Here is an 18,228-nt window from a genome sequence, read left to right as displayed (position 1 = left end):
CATGTAAATACAAAGTTGGGAATATTGGTCTAGAGCTCAAAGGGAAAAATAATAGATTTTGGAACTATCATCATACAGTTGTTTGATAAAGTTGTGGCTGACATTACAGTCACCCTTAAGATATATATCAGTTCGGCTCAGTTCAGTCACTCAGTCATGTCTGACTCTGCGACCCCATGAACCACAGCACACCAGGCCTCCCAGTCCATCAGCAACTCCCGGAGTCCACACAAACCCACGTCCATTGAGTTGGTGATGACATCCAACCATCTCATCCTCTGTTGTCCCCTTCTCCTCCTACATTCAATCTTTCCCAGCATCAGGGTCTTTTCAAATGAGTCAGTTCTTCGCATCAGGTGGCCAAAGTATTGGAGTTTCAGCTTCAACATCAGTCCTTCCAATGAACACCCAGGACTGATCTCCTTAGAATGGACTGGTCGGATCTCCTTGCAGTCCAAGGGACTCTCAAGAGTCTTCTCCAACACCACAGTTCAAAAGCATCAATTCTTTGACACTCAGCTTTCTTTATAGTCCAACTCTCACATCCATACATGACCACTGGAAAAACCATAGCCTTGACTAGATGGACCTTTGTTGACAAAGTGATGTCTCTGCTTTTAATATGCTCTCTGGGTTGGTCATAACTTTCTTTCCAAGGAGTAAGCATCTTTTAATTTCACGGCTGCAATCACCATCTGCAGTGATTTTGGAGCCCCCCAAAATAAATTCAGCCACTGTTTCCACTGTTTCCCCAAAGTGATGGGAATGGATGCCATGAACTTAGTTTTCTGAATGTTGAGCTTTAAGCCAACTTTTGCACTTTCCTCTTTCACTTTCATCAAGAGGCTCTTTAGTTCTTCTTCTCTTTCTGCCATAAGGGTGGTGTCATCTGCATATCTGAGGTTATTGATATTTCTCCCGGCAATCTTGATTCCAGCTTGTGCTTCCTCCAGCCCAGGGTTTCTTATGATGTACTCTACATATAAGTTAAATAAGCAGGGTGACAGTATACAGCCTTAACATACTCTTTTTCCTATTTGGAATCAGTCTGTTGTTCCATGTCCAGTTCTAACTGTTGCTTCCTGACCTGCATACAGGTTTCCCAAGAGGCAGATCAGGTGGCCTGGTATTCCCATCTGTTTCAGAATTTTCCACAGTTTCTTGTGATCCACAAAGTCAAAGGCTTTGGCAAAGTCAATAAAGCAGAAATAGATGTTTTTCTGGAATTCTCTTGCTTTTTTGATGTTCCAGCGGATGTTTCAATTTGATCTCTGGTTCCTCTGCCTTTTCTAAAACCAGCTTGAATATTTGGAAGTTCACAGTTCACATATTGCTGAAGCCTGGCTTGGAGAATTTTGAGCATTACTTTACTAGCGTGTGAGACAAGTGCAATTGTGTGGTAGTTTGAGCATCTTTGGCATTGCCTTTCTTTGGGATTGGAATGAAAACTGACCTTTTCCAGTCCTGTGTATATAGTGAGACAAGAAATGAGTCATTAAAAACCTGGAAGATACCTATCGTATCAGTTATCATTTACTGATAATAAAAGCATCATAAAAATTAGTGGTTGAAACAACATTTTTTTTTTTTTTTGGCCACATGGGGTCTTAGTTGCAGCATATGGGGTCTAGTTTCCCAACCAAGGATCGAACCTGGGCATCTTGCATTGGAAAAATGGAGTGTTAGCCATTGGACTACCAGGTAAGTTCTAGCAAAGCATTATTTGCTTTGATTTTCTGGGTAAACTGGGATCATTATTCTGGTTTTTACTTGAGCTCTCTCATGAGCCACTGTGAGTCTGTCAAGTCTTAGGGTCCAGTGGGTCAGCTGGTCAGCTGAGATGGCTGGATCTCCCCGTCTCTCCATGTCGTCTTTCATCTCAAGTTTTTTCATTAAACAGTGGTCTCAGAACAGCATTCCAGGAGGAAGAAGGAAAAGTTGCAAGATTTCTTGAAGCCTGGACTCTAGAACTTGCACATGTGGTTTTCATCGCATTCTATTGGCCATACTTAGTCCTAAGGTCTATTCAAGGAAAAAGAAATAGATTCCATGTTTCAATGGAAAAAGCTGCAAAGAATTAGTGGCCACCCCTGCATGACATCTACATTTATTGAATATGCAGAAGCAAGGGCCACGTCGGAACTGAAAAGTAGAAAGGGAAAGGAAGAGAGAATAAAGTTATGAAGTCAAGGGAACAGACTACTGCAATAATGAGAGGAAAAGGTCACAACAAAAATCTTATAAAGAGGTCAAGTCAGATCAGTTCCAAAAATAGCAATTGGATTTAGAAATTACATGTTTAATAAAGCTAGGAAAAAATGTGTCTACTGTGGGTGTGTGGTGGTGGAAGTCACTTTAAAGTGGTTGTTATTGGAAAGAGGTGAATTGGAGAAAGTGACTGTGGGTTATTATTTGAGTTTGTGAAGGAAAGATAGTTGAGGTGTGTATGTGGTCAAATTGCGTGACCTGATTGTAGGAACAACCAGAAGTAAAGATAGGAGATATAAAGAGTTTGAAGAGTGAAGAGAAGTCGCTCAGTTGTGTCCGACTCTTTGCGACCCCATGGACTTTAGCCCACCAGGCTCCTCGGTCCATGGGATTTTCCAGGTGTGAATAATGGAGTGGGTTGCCATTTCCTTCTCCAGGGGATCTTCCTGACCCAGGGATCGAAACCGGGTCTCCCACGTTGTAGGCAGACGCTTTTCTGTCCAAGCTACCAGGAAAGCAAGAAGGGATAAACTGGGACTTCCCTGGTGGTCCAGTGGTTAAGAATCCACCCTGCAATGCAGGGAACAGGGGTTTGACCCCTGGTTGGTGAACTAAGATCACACATGCCCCTGAGCAGCTGAGCCCCTGCACTGCAGCTACTTAGCCTGAGCTCCACAATTAGAGAATTCTGTGCATCGCAACAAAAGATCCCACATGATGCAATGAAGATCCCATGTGCTGCAGCTGAGATCCCACTCAGCCAAATAAATAAATAAAAATGAAGTTATTTTAAAACATTATAAAAGAAGGGATAAATGAAGCAAAGTCCTAGAGGATGTGGAGACGGTGACATTCAGAGGCTATTAAAGAGTTAAAAACTTTGAGAAGGTAAATGGATATAAGATACTTTTCAATGTTTTTCTTTTATTGGTAACATTTTCAAGTAGCTCTTTAAAAAAATGGCATGAGGCCCTGGTATATTCTTATTTCTATAAGTAATTTACTTGTTGCTCTTTAGGTAATTGATCTGTGACTAATGTGAAGAGATGATTATTTTAGATAAAACTTCCAGTTGGAAGTCACAGTTTATTACTGTTTATTATAGACCATGTTCAGAATATAGAAATCAGGAGTAAAGGGGCTCCTCTTATGTTTTCAGCTATCCTACTGGAAATTTAAATTCTTACACATTTCTAGTGCCATTCAAATCTGCCAGCATATTTCAGAACACATTTAGAGAGGGGATGAGTAGGTGGCTGCAGGCAAATACAAGCTGAAAATCACCGTCATTAGAAAACAGCTTCCACTAAGAAGGCAAAACCAATTATGGGCTTAGCTGCCAAAAGGAAAACGAATTTTAGTAGTTGACATAGCTATAGCTATTGTTAAACTAAATATTCAGGCTGGGTAACTTTCCTTTAATGAATATGCTCTGTTGTTATGAAATATTTCTTTACAAAGTACAAATCAATAAGGAAACTTTAGGTATTTGCGAAGCACAAGTAACACTTGGAAGTAAGCCCTAGAATTTCCAATAAGATTAGATATTTTCTCAGCATTTCATCTGGTAAACACTACATGTTAATATTTACATTTTGAGTATAATCAACTTCCGGAATCTGAACTATAAGCTTAGTTTACTTAACCCCCAGTAATCTCCAATACACATTCTTTACACATCCCCTTCCCTTTTCTCTGTTTATGGAAATTATGTATAGTATTTATAAGACCCTGCAGTGATGGAATGTTTAGAGTTTTTCTTAGCCTAAATGACTGGTTTATATTATTACACCCTAGAAAATTAAAACTGATATTAGTAATGCATAGAACTAGTGATTTTTTCTGCATATATTTATGCATAAAATTTAAATTTCCAAGATAGTTTTAATATTTTGCTGCCCTTATTTTTCATAGAATGATTAATTTTCTGAAGGACTCTAGTTTTAAAACTATGTGAATAAAATAAATAGTTTGTGCTTAATGAAAACTATTTGATGGCACTATTTTCATGATTTATCTATCAAAATAGTAATCCAAATTTGCATAGCAGCCTAAGCAAGGACTTGTATTATTTGTGACTGACACGATCGATCTGTGATTATCTCTTCCTGAGACTGCAGTACTATGATCTCAAAAATGTTACTTCAGAGGGCATGCGTTATTCTCTGGGTAAAATAACCAGTTATTTTAGCTTTTGGATGCAGAGAGATTCCTCACCATTTGTCTGCTTCATTAATTTTAGTTTTGTTCAGACTTTGTTTTCTGTGTGTGTCTAAGTGTGTTGCAAGGAGTTGGACACGACTGAGTGACTGAACTGAACTGAACTGAACTGAAGTGTGTAAACCATTCCCTTATTTTTGTGGGCTCCAAAATCACTGCAGATGGTGACTGCAGCCATGACGTTAAAAGATGCTTACTCCTTGGAAGGAAAGTTATGATCAATCTAGACAGCATATTCAAAAGCAGAGACATTACTTTGCCAACAAAGGTCCATCTAGTCAAGGCTATGGTTTTTCCAGTGGTCATGTATGGATGTGAGAGTTGGACTGTGAAGAAAGCTGAGCACCGAAGAACTGATGCTTTTGAACTGTGGTGCTGGAGAAAATTCTTAAGAGTCCCTTGGACTGCAAGGAGATCCAACCAGTCCATTTTAAAGGAGATCAGTCCTGGTTGTTCATTGGAAGGACTGATGTTGAAGCTGAAACTCCAGTACTTTGGCCACCTGATGTGAAGAGCTGACTCATTGGAAAAGACTCTGATGCTGGGAGGATTGGGGGCAGGAGGAAAAGGGGACGACAGAGGATGAGATGGCTGGATGGCATCACTAACTCTATAGACATGAGTTTGAGTGAACTCTGGGAGTTGGTGATGGACAGGGAGGCCTGGTGTGCTTCGATTCATGGGGTCGCAAAGAGTCGGACACGACTGAGCGACTGAACTTAAGTGTGTAAACATTACAGAGTCAAAATTGTCACTTAGTAGTTTTTGTTTTTTTTTTTTTTTTAATTTTATGGGTAATGTAGGGGAATACAAAGTTTTCCTTGACCCTGTTAAGTTCCATGCCTGGTTCTGAAAATTAAACGACCAAAAACAGACTGACAAGAGAAAAGCATTTAAATTGATTTATTGTAAGTTTTACACAACACAGGAGCCTTCTTAAGGAAATGAAGACCTAAAGAAATGGTTAAATCCCAAATGTTTTATGCTAGGTTTAATGAAGAATGCACAGTCATGGAGAAGTGTGGTAGGTAGGTCAAAGAATACAAAGAAAGTATAGTAAACTGGGAGAAATTTAATGGAGTCTGTTTGGATTCTTCTCTTCACTTTGTATTCAGAGATAAGAGTGCTCCTTTCCTTCAGATATAGGAAGAGCATCTCTCACCTGAGGGTGCTAGGATCACTTTTAGGGGAGAGGCTTGGATGGAATGTCCACGTGAACTCCCCCTTTCTCCCATTTTCTAGAACTCCTTCCGCTTAAAATACTCAAGGTACCATATTTTGAAGTATCATGTATTGAATCCCATCAATAGTATATTTGCTTTACTTAACATGACTTCATGGTGCATTAAGGTGATCAATGTTTAAGTACAGAAAATAGCCCAAACAAAATAGATTTTGAAAGTCAATATAGCTTTAAAAATGTGTTTAGTTTTGATCATGCTGGGTCTTCATTGCTGTGCACAGACTCTCTAGTTGTGGCGAGTGGGCTTCTTACCGTGGTGGCTTCTCTTGTTGTGGAGTGTGAGCTCTAGCGCACCGGCTCAGCAGTTGTGGCTCACAGCCTTAGTTGCCCTGTGGAATGTGGACTCTTCCCAGACCAGGGATTGAACCTGTGTACCCTGCATTGGCAGGTGGATTCTTAACCACTGGATCACAGGGAAGTGCTCAATATAGCTTTTAAATAATTAGGGACCATGTCATGCTTTAGAACTTACTAAAAATGTAGCATATGTATAGAAAAAATATTAATTCTATTTGCTGGGATGAATAAAGTACTTTTAAAAAAATCTGAATTGAATGCGCAATTCAGCATTTTACCCAGAGGTCTACTAGAGGAACTATAAAATAATTTTATAGTTGCTTCTTAAAACAGGTGAAAGAATTAAGAGTCTGTGTACTGACAAACCTCCAGACTTCCAAGAAAGTCAGTCATTAAATATCACATTAATAAATGATCCTGTATGTATTGACAATGTATAGAAGCAGGTAGTAAGTAAATATATAAAATACTTTTATCATAATATCACAAAAGTTGGGTTTTTTTTTCCATCTTCAGTAGATGACTATATCTGACTCAGATTTAGTATCTTTTTCCAGAGAGAAAACTTAATGAAATATGTTGATTATTGTAGTAGGCAATAGGGAGTTCATCAATATGGATTCAATTCTAACTCATTTAATCCAAATTCTTTTTATTTTCCTTATTTCTACATGATCTGTATTTTCTCCCACATACTAACTGAGGGTGGTATTGAACAAATTCTTAATTTCTTGTGCTTCAGATTTTTAATCTTTATAATGAATTTGATTACAGGACATAACTGATAGGGTTGTGATGAGAATTATATTAGTTGATATATGTAAAGCACTTAAAACAATGCCTGGCACATATTAAGCATGCGATAAATGTGAGCTATTGTTATCTAATGTTTCCTTTTACACACTCCCCACTGTTCTTTTCCCCAGTCACCTGACTTATTTTCTAAGTAACTGTTCCTTAACTACCCAGCCTAAACATCATCATGTTAAGTAGTAAACTGAAAGAGTCCTCCTCACAGATAAGATCCAAGGATCTTAGATCCAGGATCCAAGATCCTGTCCCAAATGAAATCTCATGAGGTTCTTATACCTAATTTGACTTTAAAGGGTTATGGGAATTGAGAATGTCTTGAAGATATTGGGGTCAACTTCTATGTCTTCTTGTGGTTTATTACATATCACCTAACTTTGATTATTATTGCTTTTTTAAAAATTTTGTAGCATTTTTATACAGAATGTTAATATCTCATGATTTCCAATAATATTTAAGATGGTCTCGAATTTTTAAAATCTCTTTCTCTCTAAGCATATCTTTTCTCCTTCCCTAGCTATATAATGCATTTCTGAACTTAAAGATCATCTTATCTTCTATAGAATTTTACCCTCATTATTTATTCACATTTAGTAAAATCATAGTTCTGTGAACACATTATTGACCAGGGGATTTTTTGCAGAAACTAATGCCTCTGGTCAGTAATGTGTTAAGAAATGAATGTCGAATCAAGTTATAAAAATATATATGCTATAATTCAAAATGGACAATTTATTTGGGGAATAACTAACTTATTAGTTATCAGGATAGATTCAATTGATTTACATAGAACTTTTTTTCAATCATATATTTAAACTTTTATCTTTACCAGTCTGTCTTGAAATTTCTGTTTGGGTCATTCTTTTTCTCTTACGACAAAGCCACCCAGTTATAGTACACAAAATATAAATTTTTATCTTACATAATAGTAGTGATGTTAACTAATTAATTAGCTAAACTCATTGTAGTGAATTGGATAAAATGTTCATTCGAGTTTTTCTGTAAGATGTTATGGCCAAACCAGTATTTGGATTGTGATAATTTTGATTATTGGGAAAATATGCTATTACATTTGGAAACTTGACCTTTTAGTTTGAAAAGAGATGTGTCATGTAATTTAAACCCTGACTACCCAAACTAATTACTTATGGCATCCCTCAGTATTTTAAACTTCATAATTGGTATAGAGTTGTGTTTGTAAGTTAAAATACCAGTTTATTATCTTTGGTATGGAGTGTGATTTAGTAAACTTGCCCTTTATCTTCACCTGTCTTTATTCTTTAATGAATTATATGCTTTTATTCAAGACAATGTAAACTTCTACAAGGTTATTTTAGATTTGAGCCTGAGATAAATATCCTGAATTTGAATTTCTTTTATTACTGTATTATAGCTGCCATTCCTAATCATTAGTTCTGAATCTTGCATTGTTGAGTTAGTCTGTCTCCAAGTGTTATTTACTGACTTGTTTTAAATATGAAAGTCACATGTAGTGGGTTAGACACTGAAGACTTATATAGACTGGGTCTAGTTCCCTGTGATAATTTATTTGGTCAAGATATTTTGAGAACAGACTTCATAAGAAGGATTTTTATAATTCCACAGGCATCTATGTTTTCCATGGAAAAATCTGACTATTATGAGGCATTGAAATCTGTTTTCTGTACTGGATCAGAATCTCAGTGCAACATGTATTTTTCTTCTCTGTATTCTTATTTTTATTATAGGATACATAAATGAATAACATATGTTGTATTAATTCTGGTTGTGGTCCTTGCTATGGCTTTGAACTGCATGATGATATCAGGGAAAAATAAATGTCTGTCTTTTGAGGAGTTTAAATATATTTTGAGGTTTAATCAAAATTTCAAAGGGAATTAATTTTACTATGTGTTAGGAAATATTAAGGAGGTAATTCCTACTTCTCTATAGAATGAGAAGTTTGACTGGAAAGCATTCACTTAATTTGCACTGCATGTAAAAAAAAATACTAAGACAATATCTTAGTTTGGCCAAAAGTCTGATAAAATTTAGAATAATAGCAACCTTTGTTTTGTATTCAGCAATCAGAAAAGCACAAATAACCAGATTTTTAAAAATACAGTATTGTATTCCAATTCATTTGAATAATGTGGCTTCAAGACAGTATTATATTCCAGGGTGCCTTTGAATAACGAAAGCAAGAAAATGTTATATTCAGTGTAGTTTTATTGCTAGGGTATTTTTAAAGATACTTTCTAACTTGTCTAGACATGTCACACATGCCTGTACTGTCCACAGCCTTAACTAAGTGATAGATTTATATTTTTTTCTCATTTCCCCTGGTTATCTCTGAGAATTTCCCTTTGGTCCTGTAAGGACTGCGGATATTATCTTGACTACTTCCCCTAAACTGAAGGTGTCTCAAAACTTTCATTCCTAGTTCTGGTCTTTGGTTGTCCACTCTGTCACAGGGCAGCATAAACCTGCAAAGAAAGAGTAAGGGAGAAATACAATGAAACCCTTTCTGCTGACTTCCAACCCACTCCATGCCTCTGGCACTGCCCTAGTCTCCTTGGCCACTTCTATCCTGTCATTTCATCCCCACATCTTTTCTTCCTACTGTCCATTCCCCATTTAATGGTCAGATATTCGAATACTATTTCTTAATGAAGAAGGAAGATTTACTATTTCTTAATGAAATCTATGAATGCAAGTTTGGGTTTTTTCCCCTGAACTAAAATTAATCCTATTCTGAATACTTGTGTTTCTATAGCATCTTAATGCAGCTATCAGTATTCTTTAGGACCAGTTCTGGGACTAACTGAGGGAAGTCCAGTTGGGCAGGATTAATAATAATAATCATAAAGACTGGCCATGAGGGTGAAAGGAGAAAAAGTTCCATTAGTAACCCATTAAGTAGAATGCCAACTTGCATCACTTATTTTGGAAATGTCTCACTTATTTGTTATTTTTGTTTTAATATATTATACTGTTAGATTCTCCACAAGATGTAAGAAAAAACAGAATAGACAAAGCTGTGATGAAAGTATATTTTGTTGTATATATGGATCAGGATTCCTCAACGGGCTTCCTCTGTGACTCAGCAGTGAAGAATCTGCCTGCAATTCAGGAGCCACAAGAGATGCAGATTCAATCCCTGGGTGGGGAAGATCCCCTGGAGGAGTAAATGGCAACCCATTCCGTATTCTTGCCTGGACAATCCCATGGACAGAGGAGCCTGGTGGACGTCCACGGGGTCACAGAGAGTCAGACATGACTAAGCAATGAGCCGACTCATGCGTGCATACACAGTTCTTCAACAGCACCACTTGTTGACATTTTAGGCTAGATCATTCCCATGCTCCTAGCATCCCCAGACCCTAATGTGAAAACCTGAAATGTCCCCACACATTTCAGGCAAAATCACCGCTGGTAGAGAACCACTGGTTTAGAAGGAGAGTGTTCAGTTTACATAATAAGCAATGGTAATAAAAAGAAACAGAACAGTCTTTGGGCAATGAGGCAACACTAAGAGATACATACAAGATGCCCGTAAAGCTTCACAGGTCTGTATCCTTCAAACTGTTGGAGACTTCCATCACTGTCTGCAGACAGAGGTTCCACCAATTGCTTGAAACTGATAAAAGTATAACTTTTGATTTCCAAGCATGGAATATGATTCTGCAGAGTTGAGCAATAAGAGCATTTCACTTAGAATCACTCCTATATATGGCAGCTGGATTATGTTAGTATCATACTTCCAGGCTGGCCTAGGAAATAAAAAGTTATAATGCAGATTCTTTGGAAAAATGCATTCAGAGATCTAAATATTTTTTATAAATACCATGGATTGCTAGTTTACATATACTGGGTTTTAGCATATTTTATAATGTAATTATTCTTAATAATTTCTCATTTTAATGATTCTTATTTTTTTTTAAGTAGGGCTTAATATGAAATATTTGTCCTGATAAATTTTATACATCAAATTTCAATTAAACTTCAATGTCTACCATACTAGGAAGAAATGCCATTTTTAAAATTATTCTCCTGGGCCCCAAGTTCAGTTTTTTTTTTTTGGTGGTACAACTTAATAAAGGTAGCCAAATATTATCTATTTATCTTAATTTTTCTCTGCCTTCACACTTAACCTTTTTTCTGTAAATACTTATGTTGTGGATCTTCAATTTGACATTAAAATGTCTTATTTAAAATTTAAGATTTCCAGATTTAAATAGTTGATTTATTCCCTACTGCTTTATGCACCATAGTTATTCAATGGAAACTTGCTGAAGAAATATTTAGTTGTATGAATTTGCATATGTAATTCCAAGCCAATTCATCTTATTTCTGTGTGTTTTGTGGTATTAAAGCTAATTATCAGTGGAGACATTTTTAAGTTCATGATTGAATACAGGGTGAATGCAAAAATCCTCATATATAATTTTCACTCTATTTCAGAATAAATCTGGAAAAGTACCTGTGAGGCTAACACATGTTGCTGAAGAGTTTCATTTGGCGTATAAATTTTCTTAATTGTCTGAAGAAGATAGTCTAAAAGGCAAAAACTGAATAATGAAATAGTTATAGAAGAGTAGTCAGATGAAATAAAAAATATATATAGATTTATTTTCAGTGTAATAAACTTTATTTGCACAGTGTTAAAATTAGAGAGTTATAAATCAGAGAAAGATTAAAAAGATTCTCAGCTCATCTGTGATCCAAATATTATATTAATGATCCTTTTAAACATCTTTTATTAGATAAACAGTTGTGTTATATTGGAAGTGTACATGCAAAAATATTGACTAACTGAAAACAGGTAAAAAAATATTGTGGGATAGATTGGAAAATATTTTGAAAATAATACGGTTAACTACTGTAGCAAGCTCAGTAATGTTACTGAATAATACCACACCCTTCTCATCATTAAGTAATAACAGTAATTTTACCATTAGTGTTAATAACCTATATTTACCCAGTACATTTTCCACAACTTTCAAAGCACTCTTTTTCCTTCTGATATTTGAAGGAATCTTGTGAGAAATATGAGTCAGATATATATATATAGAGAGAGAGAGAGCAATATTACAGTGATGAGTACAGAAGATTAGAAAAATTTATAATTTTTCTAATTATAAATTCATAAATAAATTTATGAATAAATTCCATACATTAAAATAGTTTCTCAGAATTCAAAATGAATTAGTTAGTGAAAATGAGTTGTTAGTGAAAATTAAGATGAAATCATATTTTAAACTATCAAGTATTGTTCCTACTATTCCTTTTTTGAAAATCTTTGCAAATAAATCTTGTTAATGTTTCAGAAGGCAAAAAAGAATTTAAAGCATCAGATAAAAATGGATACTGTGGTACTATGAGTGTTTTTTACTTTCCTTTATATACGTAAATAATTGTTAAGCATATTTTCTGATTATAAACTATTTGAAAACATAAACAGAGTGTGTTGTTGTTATTCAGTCTCAGTCATGTCCGACTCTTTGCGACCCCATGGGCTGCAGCACACCAGGACTCCCTGTCTTTTACCATCTCCCGGAGCTTGCTCAAACTCATGTCCATTGAGTCAGTGATGCCATCCAACCATCTCATCCTCTGTCATCCCCTTCTCCTCCAGCCTTCAGTCTTTCTCAGCAACAGGGTCTTTTCTAATGCTCTTCGCATCAGGTATTGGAGCTTCAGCTTCAGCATCAGTCCTTCCAATGAATATTCAGGATTGATTTCCTTTAAGATTGACTGATTTGATCTCCTCACAGTCCAAGGGACGCTCAAGAGTCTTCTCCAACACCACAGTTCAAAAGCATCAATTCTTTGGCACTCAGCCTTCTTTATGGTCCAACTCTCACATCCAAACATGGTAGCGGGGGTTTAGCCGCTAAGTCGTTTCTGACTCTTATGACCCCATGGCCTGTAGCCTAACAGGCTCCTCTGTCCACGGGATTCTCCAGCCAAGAATATGACTACTGGAAAAACCATAGCTTTGACTATATGGACCTTTGTTGGCAAAGTAACGTCTCTGCTTTTTAATATGCTGTCTAAGTTGGTCACAGAGCAAGCGTCTTTTAATTTCGTGGCTGCAGTTTCCATCTGCAGTGATTTTGGAGCCCAAGAAAATAAAATCTGTCACTGTTTTCATTGTTTCCCCATCTGTTTGCCAAGAAATAATGGGATTGGATGCCATGATCTTAGTTTTTTGAATGTTGAGCTTTAAGCCAGCTTTTTCACTCTCCTCTTTCACCTTCATCAAGAGGCTCTTTAGTTCCTCTTCACTTTCTGCCATAAGGATGGTGTCATCTGCATATCTGAGGCTACTGATATTTCTCCCAGAAATCTGGATCCCAAACAAAACAATACTTAATTAGAATCTTTGAATATATTCTATAATATCAAATTTAATAAAGTGTAAAATACATATATAATTTTTTAAAGTGTACATATGGGAAAGGTCATAATATATACTAAATAATTATGTAGTATATATTGTGTATATAATAATAAGGACTTCCTACGTGGCTTAGATGGTAAAGAATCCACCTGCAATGCAGGAAACCTGGGTTCCAATCCTGGATCAGGATCCCCTGGAGGAGGAAATGGAAATCCACTCCAATATTCTTGCCTGGGAAATCTCATGGACAGAGGAGCCTGGCAGGCTATAGTCCATGGGGTCACAAAGAGTCTGACACGACTGAGCAACGAACACACTTTAATACTACATAATTATAGATGCAGTATACTTATATATCAGGATTTCCAGGGGACTCAGGGGTAAAAGAATCCACCTGCCAATGCAGGAGATGCAAGAGACAAGTCTATCCCTGGATCAGGAATATCCCCTGGAGAAGAAAATGACCACCCACTCCAGTATTCTTGCCTGGGAAATCCCATGGACATAGGTGCCTGGAGGGCTACAGTCCATGGGTGATAAAAGAGGCCAACATGACTTAGTAACTAAACAGCAAATGTTTTCTAAATCATACAAATATTTCTGTGATCCACATTTCCATGATGGTATCAACCACTGAAGAGATGCTCAGCAAATATTTGTCAAATGAATGAGTGAATAAAAACTCAATTGGAGTCATACTATAAAATAAACAAAGTTTGCAAAATCCTAAGCCTGCTATAAAGTAGAATTAAACATAATGAAGCTTATACTAGGTATGGAAGATTTACTGCCTACATTCAATAAAGAATGGTCATTACTTTTAAACATGCTCAGTCAAGTGGCAGAAGTTTTGAAAATTACCTAGTTTGAATGATGATAATAAAAATTCCTCAAAATATTTAGAGAATAATTGACTCAAGAAACTAAAAGGACATTTAGAGCAAACTTTTAAAGTGTTTGGAACCAGTTAGCCTGTGAGACTATTAATAAAGATACTCAATTTATCATATATAATATGGAAATAATAATCTTTCTTGATTGTGCATAATGACTGTTAGGGTTATATCATCCACATGAGCTGAAAACTATCAGGTCTCTAGTGGAAGCCATAACATATAAGCCCTTGCTCCTTCCAAAACAAGAGAATCCCAATTAGAGCAGGGATTATGGAAGAACTGGGGAATTCTCATTGTCTGTCATTATTATTCTAGCGTACATAAAGACTCCCTGATCCCTGTTTTCCAGTCTTCACAGGTGCAGTGTAGAGCTGAAGTGTTTATAAGTCATGTGTCATCCTTAGCTACAGACCCAGAACTGATGTCTCCCATCTAGAAAATGGAACAGGACATAAGGATTACTCTAAGGAGTTAGCAGTAGGGCTTTTATAGTTATGAGAGTTTTGTCAGCTAAGGGAGGCATCCAGGCCAGTCAAAACCCTTTATTGCTGTATGAAAGCAGGAACAAGATTAATAAGAAAAAGGCATAGAAGGTAATACATTTCCACATACTTTTCTCCATGGCTGGCTATTGGGAAATGTCCTTCCTTGACCAGTTGGGTGCTCTAATGAGGCATTATGGTTCCACTGCTATCAAAGGCTAATTTATGTGATAAAGTTCCTCTTTAAGAAGTAGTTTATGATTTTTCTTCCAATTTAATCCACATGTCTAAGCCATTAAACTCATAAACTTGTTTTTACAGTGCATCAATTAAAAGTACACTCCAGTCAGCTTTTTTGCTTAGGCTGAATCTTCACTCTGTCACTGCTAACTGTGTGACTTTGTTCCAATTCACATGTCACCTTCTTAGAGAAGTCTCTCCTGAGCTCTCTAAATAAAGTAGACCTCTCCTCTTCCAAGTCATTCTCTATCACTTCATCCTCTTTAATTCTCTTCCTAGCATTTACCACTACCATATATTAATTACACATTTATGTCCATGTCTTTGTCTCCCTTGCTTATTGCTATATCTTTAGCATCTTTAGGCATATCTGGCACATGGTTGACATATGGTAAATATTTGCAGGATGAAATAATCACTAATTTCAATAAAGGACTATTTCCTATTATTTTACTCTATTAACATTCTATTTACATTTCCATGGTTATTCCCTAGTCCGATGTCTCCAGCAAAATAATCTCGGGTGTGCATGCTAAGTCACTTCAGTTGTGTCCTACTCTTCGTGACCCTATGAACTGTAGCTCCTCTGTCCATGGGATTCTCCAGGCGAGAATACTGGAGTAGGTTGCCTTGTGCTCCTCCAAGCGATCTTCCTGACCGAGGGATTGAACCGGCGACTCACGTCTCCTGCATTGGCAAGGAGGTTCTTTACCACTAGCACCACTCTGGGAAGTCCCAGAATAGTCTTATTCTACCTTTTATTCATCACCACGTTGATTATTATCTTAACTCTGGTAATTCTAACTGCAGGTATATTGTGTCTGGCTTTCTAAAGATAAAATAGCCTCCATTATCTTTGACGACAATTTGCTTGTTCCAGAACCCAATAAGAGTTAAAAAGAAAACTAAGATATTTTTCATGGTCTTAAATTTTCTTTATTACCATAAAACATCTGATGATTATGTCGTCTCACCTCAAAATGCATCTCTCGCTAAGGGAAAGATTTAGAGAGGGTATTAAAATTAAACCATCTTTCTGAGTTTATACAGTGATGACAGGAGAATAATGTACTTTGTTTTTCTTTTAGATCTCCAACTAAAGAAATGGATTCAGAAGAGAAGGAAATTGTGGTTTGGGTTTGCCAAGAAGAGAAGATTATCTGTGGGCTAACCAAACGCACCACCTCTGCCGACGTCATCCAGGCTTTGCTTGAGGAACACGAGACTGCATTTGGGGAGAAACGATTTCTTCTGGGAAAGCCCAGTGATTACTGCATCATAGAAAAGTGGAGAGGCTCTGAACGGGTTCTTCCTCCCCTAACTAGAATCCTGAAGCTTTGGAAAGCATGGGGAGACGAGCAGCCTAATATGCAGTTTGTTTTGGTTAAAGCAGATGCTTTTCTTCCAGTTCCCTTGTGGCGGACAGCTGAAGCCAAATTAGTGCAAAACACAGAAAAACTGTGGGAGCTCAGCCCGGCAAATTACATGAAGACATTACCACCAGATAAACAAAAAAGAATAGTCAGGAAAACTTTCCGGAAACTGGCTAAAATTAAGCAGGACACAGTTTCCCAAGAGCGAGATAGTATGGAGACATTAGTTCATCTGATTATTTCCCAGGATCACACTATTAATCAACAAGTCAAGAGAATGAAAGAGCTGGATCTGGAAATTGAAAAGTGTGAAGCTAAATTTCATCTTGATCGGGTAGAAAATAATGGAGAAAATTATGTCCAGGATGCATATTTGATGCCCGGTTTCAGTGAAGTTGAGCAAAAGCTAGGCTTGGAATATGATGAAAGGCAGATTCTGGAGGACCTGAGAGAAAGTGATGGAATTGTACAGCTGGAGGAACGACTGACCTACTACAGAAAGCTCATTGATAAGCTCTCTGCTGAAATAGAAAAAGAAGTAAAAAGTGTTTGCATGGAGATGAATGAAGATGCAGAAGGGGCAGCTGCCAGTGAACTTGAAAGCTCTAATTTAGAGAGTGTTAAGTGTGATTTGGAGAAAAGCATGAAAGCTGGTTTGAAAATCTACTCTCACTTGAGTGGCATCCAGAAGGAGATTAAATACAGTGACTCATTGCTTCAGATGAAAGCGAAGGAATACGAGCTCCTCGCCAAGGAGTTCAGTTCCCTTCATATCAGCAACACAGATGAGTGCCAGCTAAAGGAAAACAGAGGAAAGGAATCTGAGGTGCCCACCAGCAATGGGGTGGTTTCTCCTTTTACTCAAAGAATATTTAACATGTATACAAATGACACAGACTCAGACACTGGTATCAGCTCTAACCACAGTCAGGACTCGGAAGCAACTGCAGGAGATGTGCTGTTGTCAACGTAATTTAAATGGCTTCACTCTGACCTACTTTAATATTGTTTGTGTTTGTTTAATTTAGTAGGAAAATTTAAATATTCCACTCTGGAGGAAAATATAAATAATGTTAAGGAATTCAGTGGCTAGTAAGAACTAGAGAATTTTGTTTGTTGGTTTGTTTTTGAATGAAGAGTTCCAGTGTTATCTAATTATTACAAGTTCAAACAATGAGCTGTTTATTAGGAATGCAGCAAAAATAGCTGGTAGGTATATAACAGAGAAATAATTTGATGTGAATTATAATCTGTTTCTATGAGAAGTGATTTATTCAAACGTCAAACTAATTCTTAATATTAGACATCAATATATTGAAACTATACACGTGAACATCTAAAAATAAGATGTATTGTTATAGAGTTTTCAACACTGTATCATTGGTATTTTATAATCTGTAAAGTATATGATAACTCTTATATTGTAACTGTATTAATTCAAATCATTGTTCATTTCTTTGCTGTTTAGAATGTATAGCATCTCTGTTACTTCCTGAACCCCCCTACCTGTTTAGGTTTAGATTACAGGAGATGGAAGGGTCGTTACTGGGACATGTACAAATACCTTCAGTGGATCAGACAGTGGTATAAATAAGAAAAGCCAAGTTTTGCAGACAACAGCAACTTTTCTAAAAAAGCTGAAAATTAATAAGAGATATTTATGTGCTTTCTCTATCTGATATGCAAACCTTTAGATCAGATCAGTCATCTGTGCAGGTTCATTCTTTGAGTGAGATACGGTGTGGGTTACAGAGAAAAATCACAGGGTCATAGTCCTATTTGATTATACCTTATTTAAAAAAAGTAAAGGGATGCAGCTTGGGGTCTTTTGTGTGGGTAAAATAGAGTTCCATGTACCTTAAGTATCCCCTGGAGGAGGGCATGGCAACCCACTCCAGTATTTTTGCTTGGAGAATCCCATGAACAGAGGAACTTGGAGGGCTACAGTTCATAGGATCACAAAGGGTCAGACACGACTGAAGCAACTTGGCACACACAAAAAAACACCCATAAATATTAGTATTTTTCCTCTGAAAATAGAGATAGGAACTCATGTGAACAAAAACCTTTCATT

At 36.7% G+C, this 18,228-nt stretch overlaps 1 protein-coding gene across 1 annotated transcript in view; it reads left to right on the top strand.

Annotated features, from left to right (window-relative positions):
- The window catches only part of RASSF9 (Ras association domain family member 9), a 53,695-nt gene extending 36,568 nt beyond the window's left edge, over nt 1-17,127 (top strand). Inside the window, exon 3 of the mRNA XM_068971407.1 lies at nt 15,870-17,127. Coding sequence (XP_068827508.1) covers nt 15,870-17,127 — 1,258 coding nt within the window. The remainder of the gene's footprint in view (nt 1-15,869) is intronic.
- Nucleotides 17,128-18,228: the final 1,101 nt, after the last annotated feature.

The sequence above is a fragment of the Capricornis sumatraensis genome, chromosome 4 (assembly GCF_032405125.1).
Source record: "Capricornis sumatraensis isolate serow.1 chromosome 4, serow.2, whole genome shotgun sequence".
Taxonomy (NCBI): domain Eukaryota; kingdom Metazoa; phylum Chordata; class Mammalia; order Artiodactyla; family Bovidae; genus Capricornis; species Capricornis sumatraensis.
The sequence above is the reverse complement of the archived record's forward strand: the minus strand, read 5'-3'. Positions and strand labels throughout refer to the sequence as shown.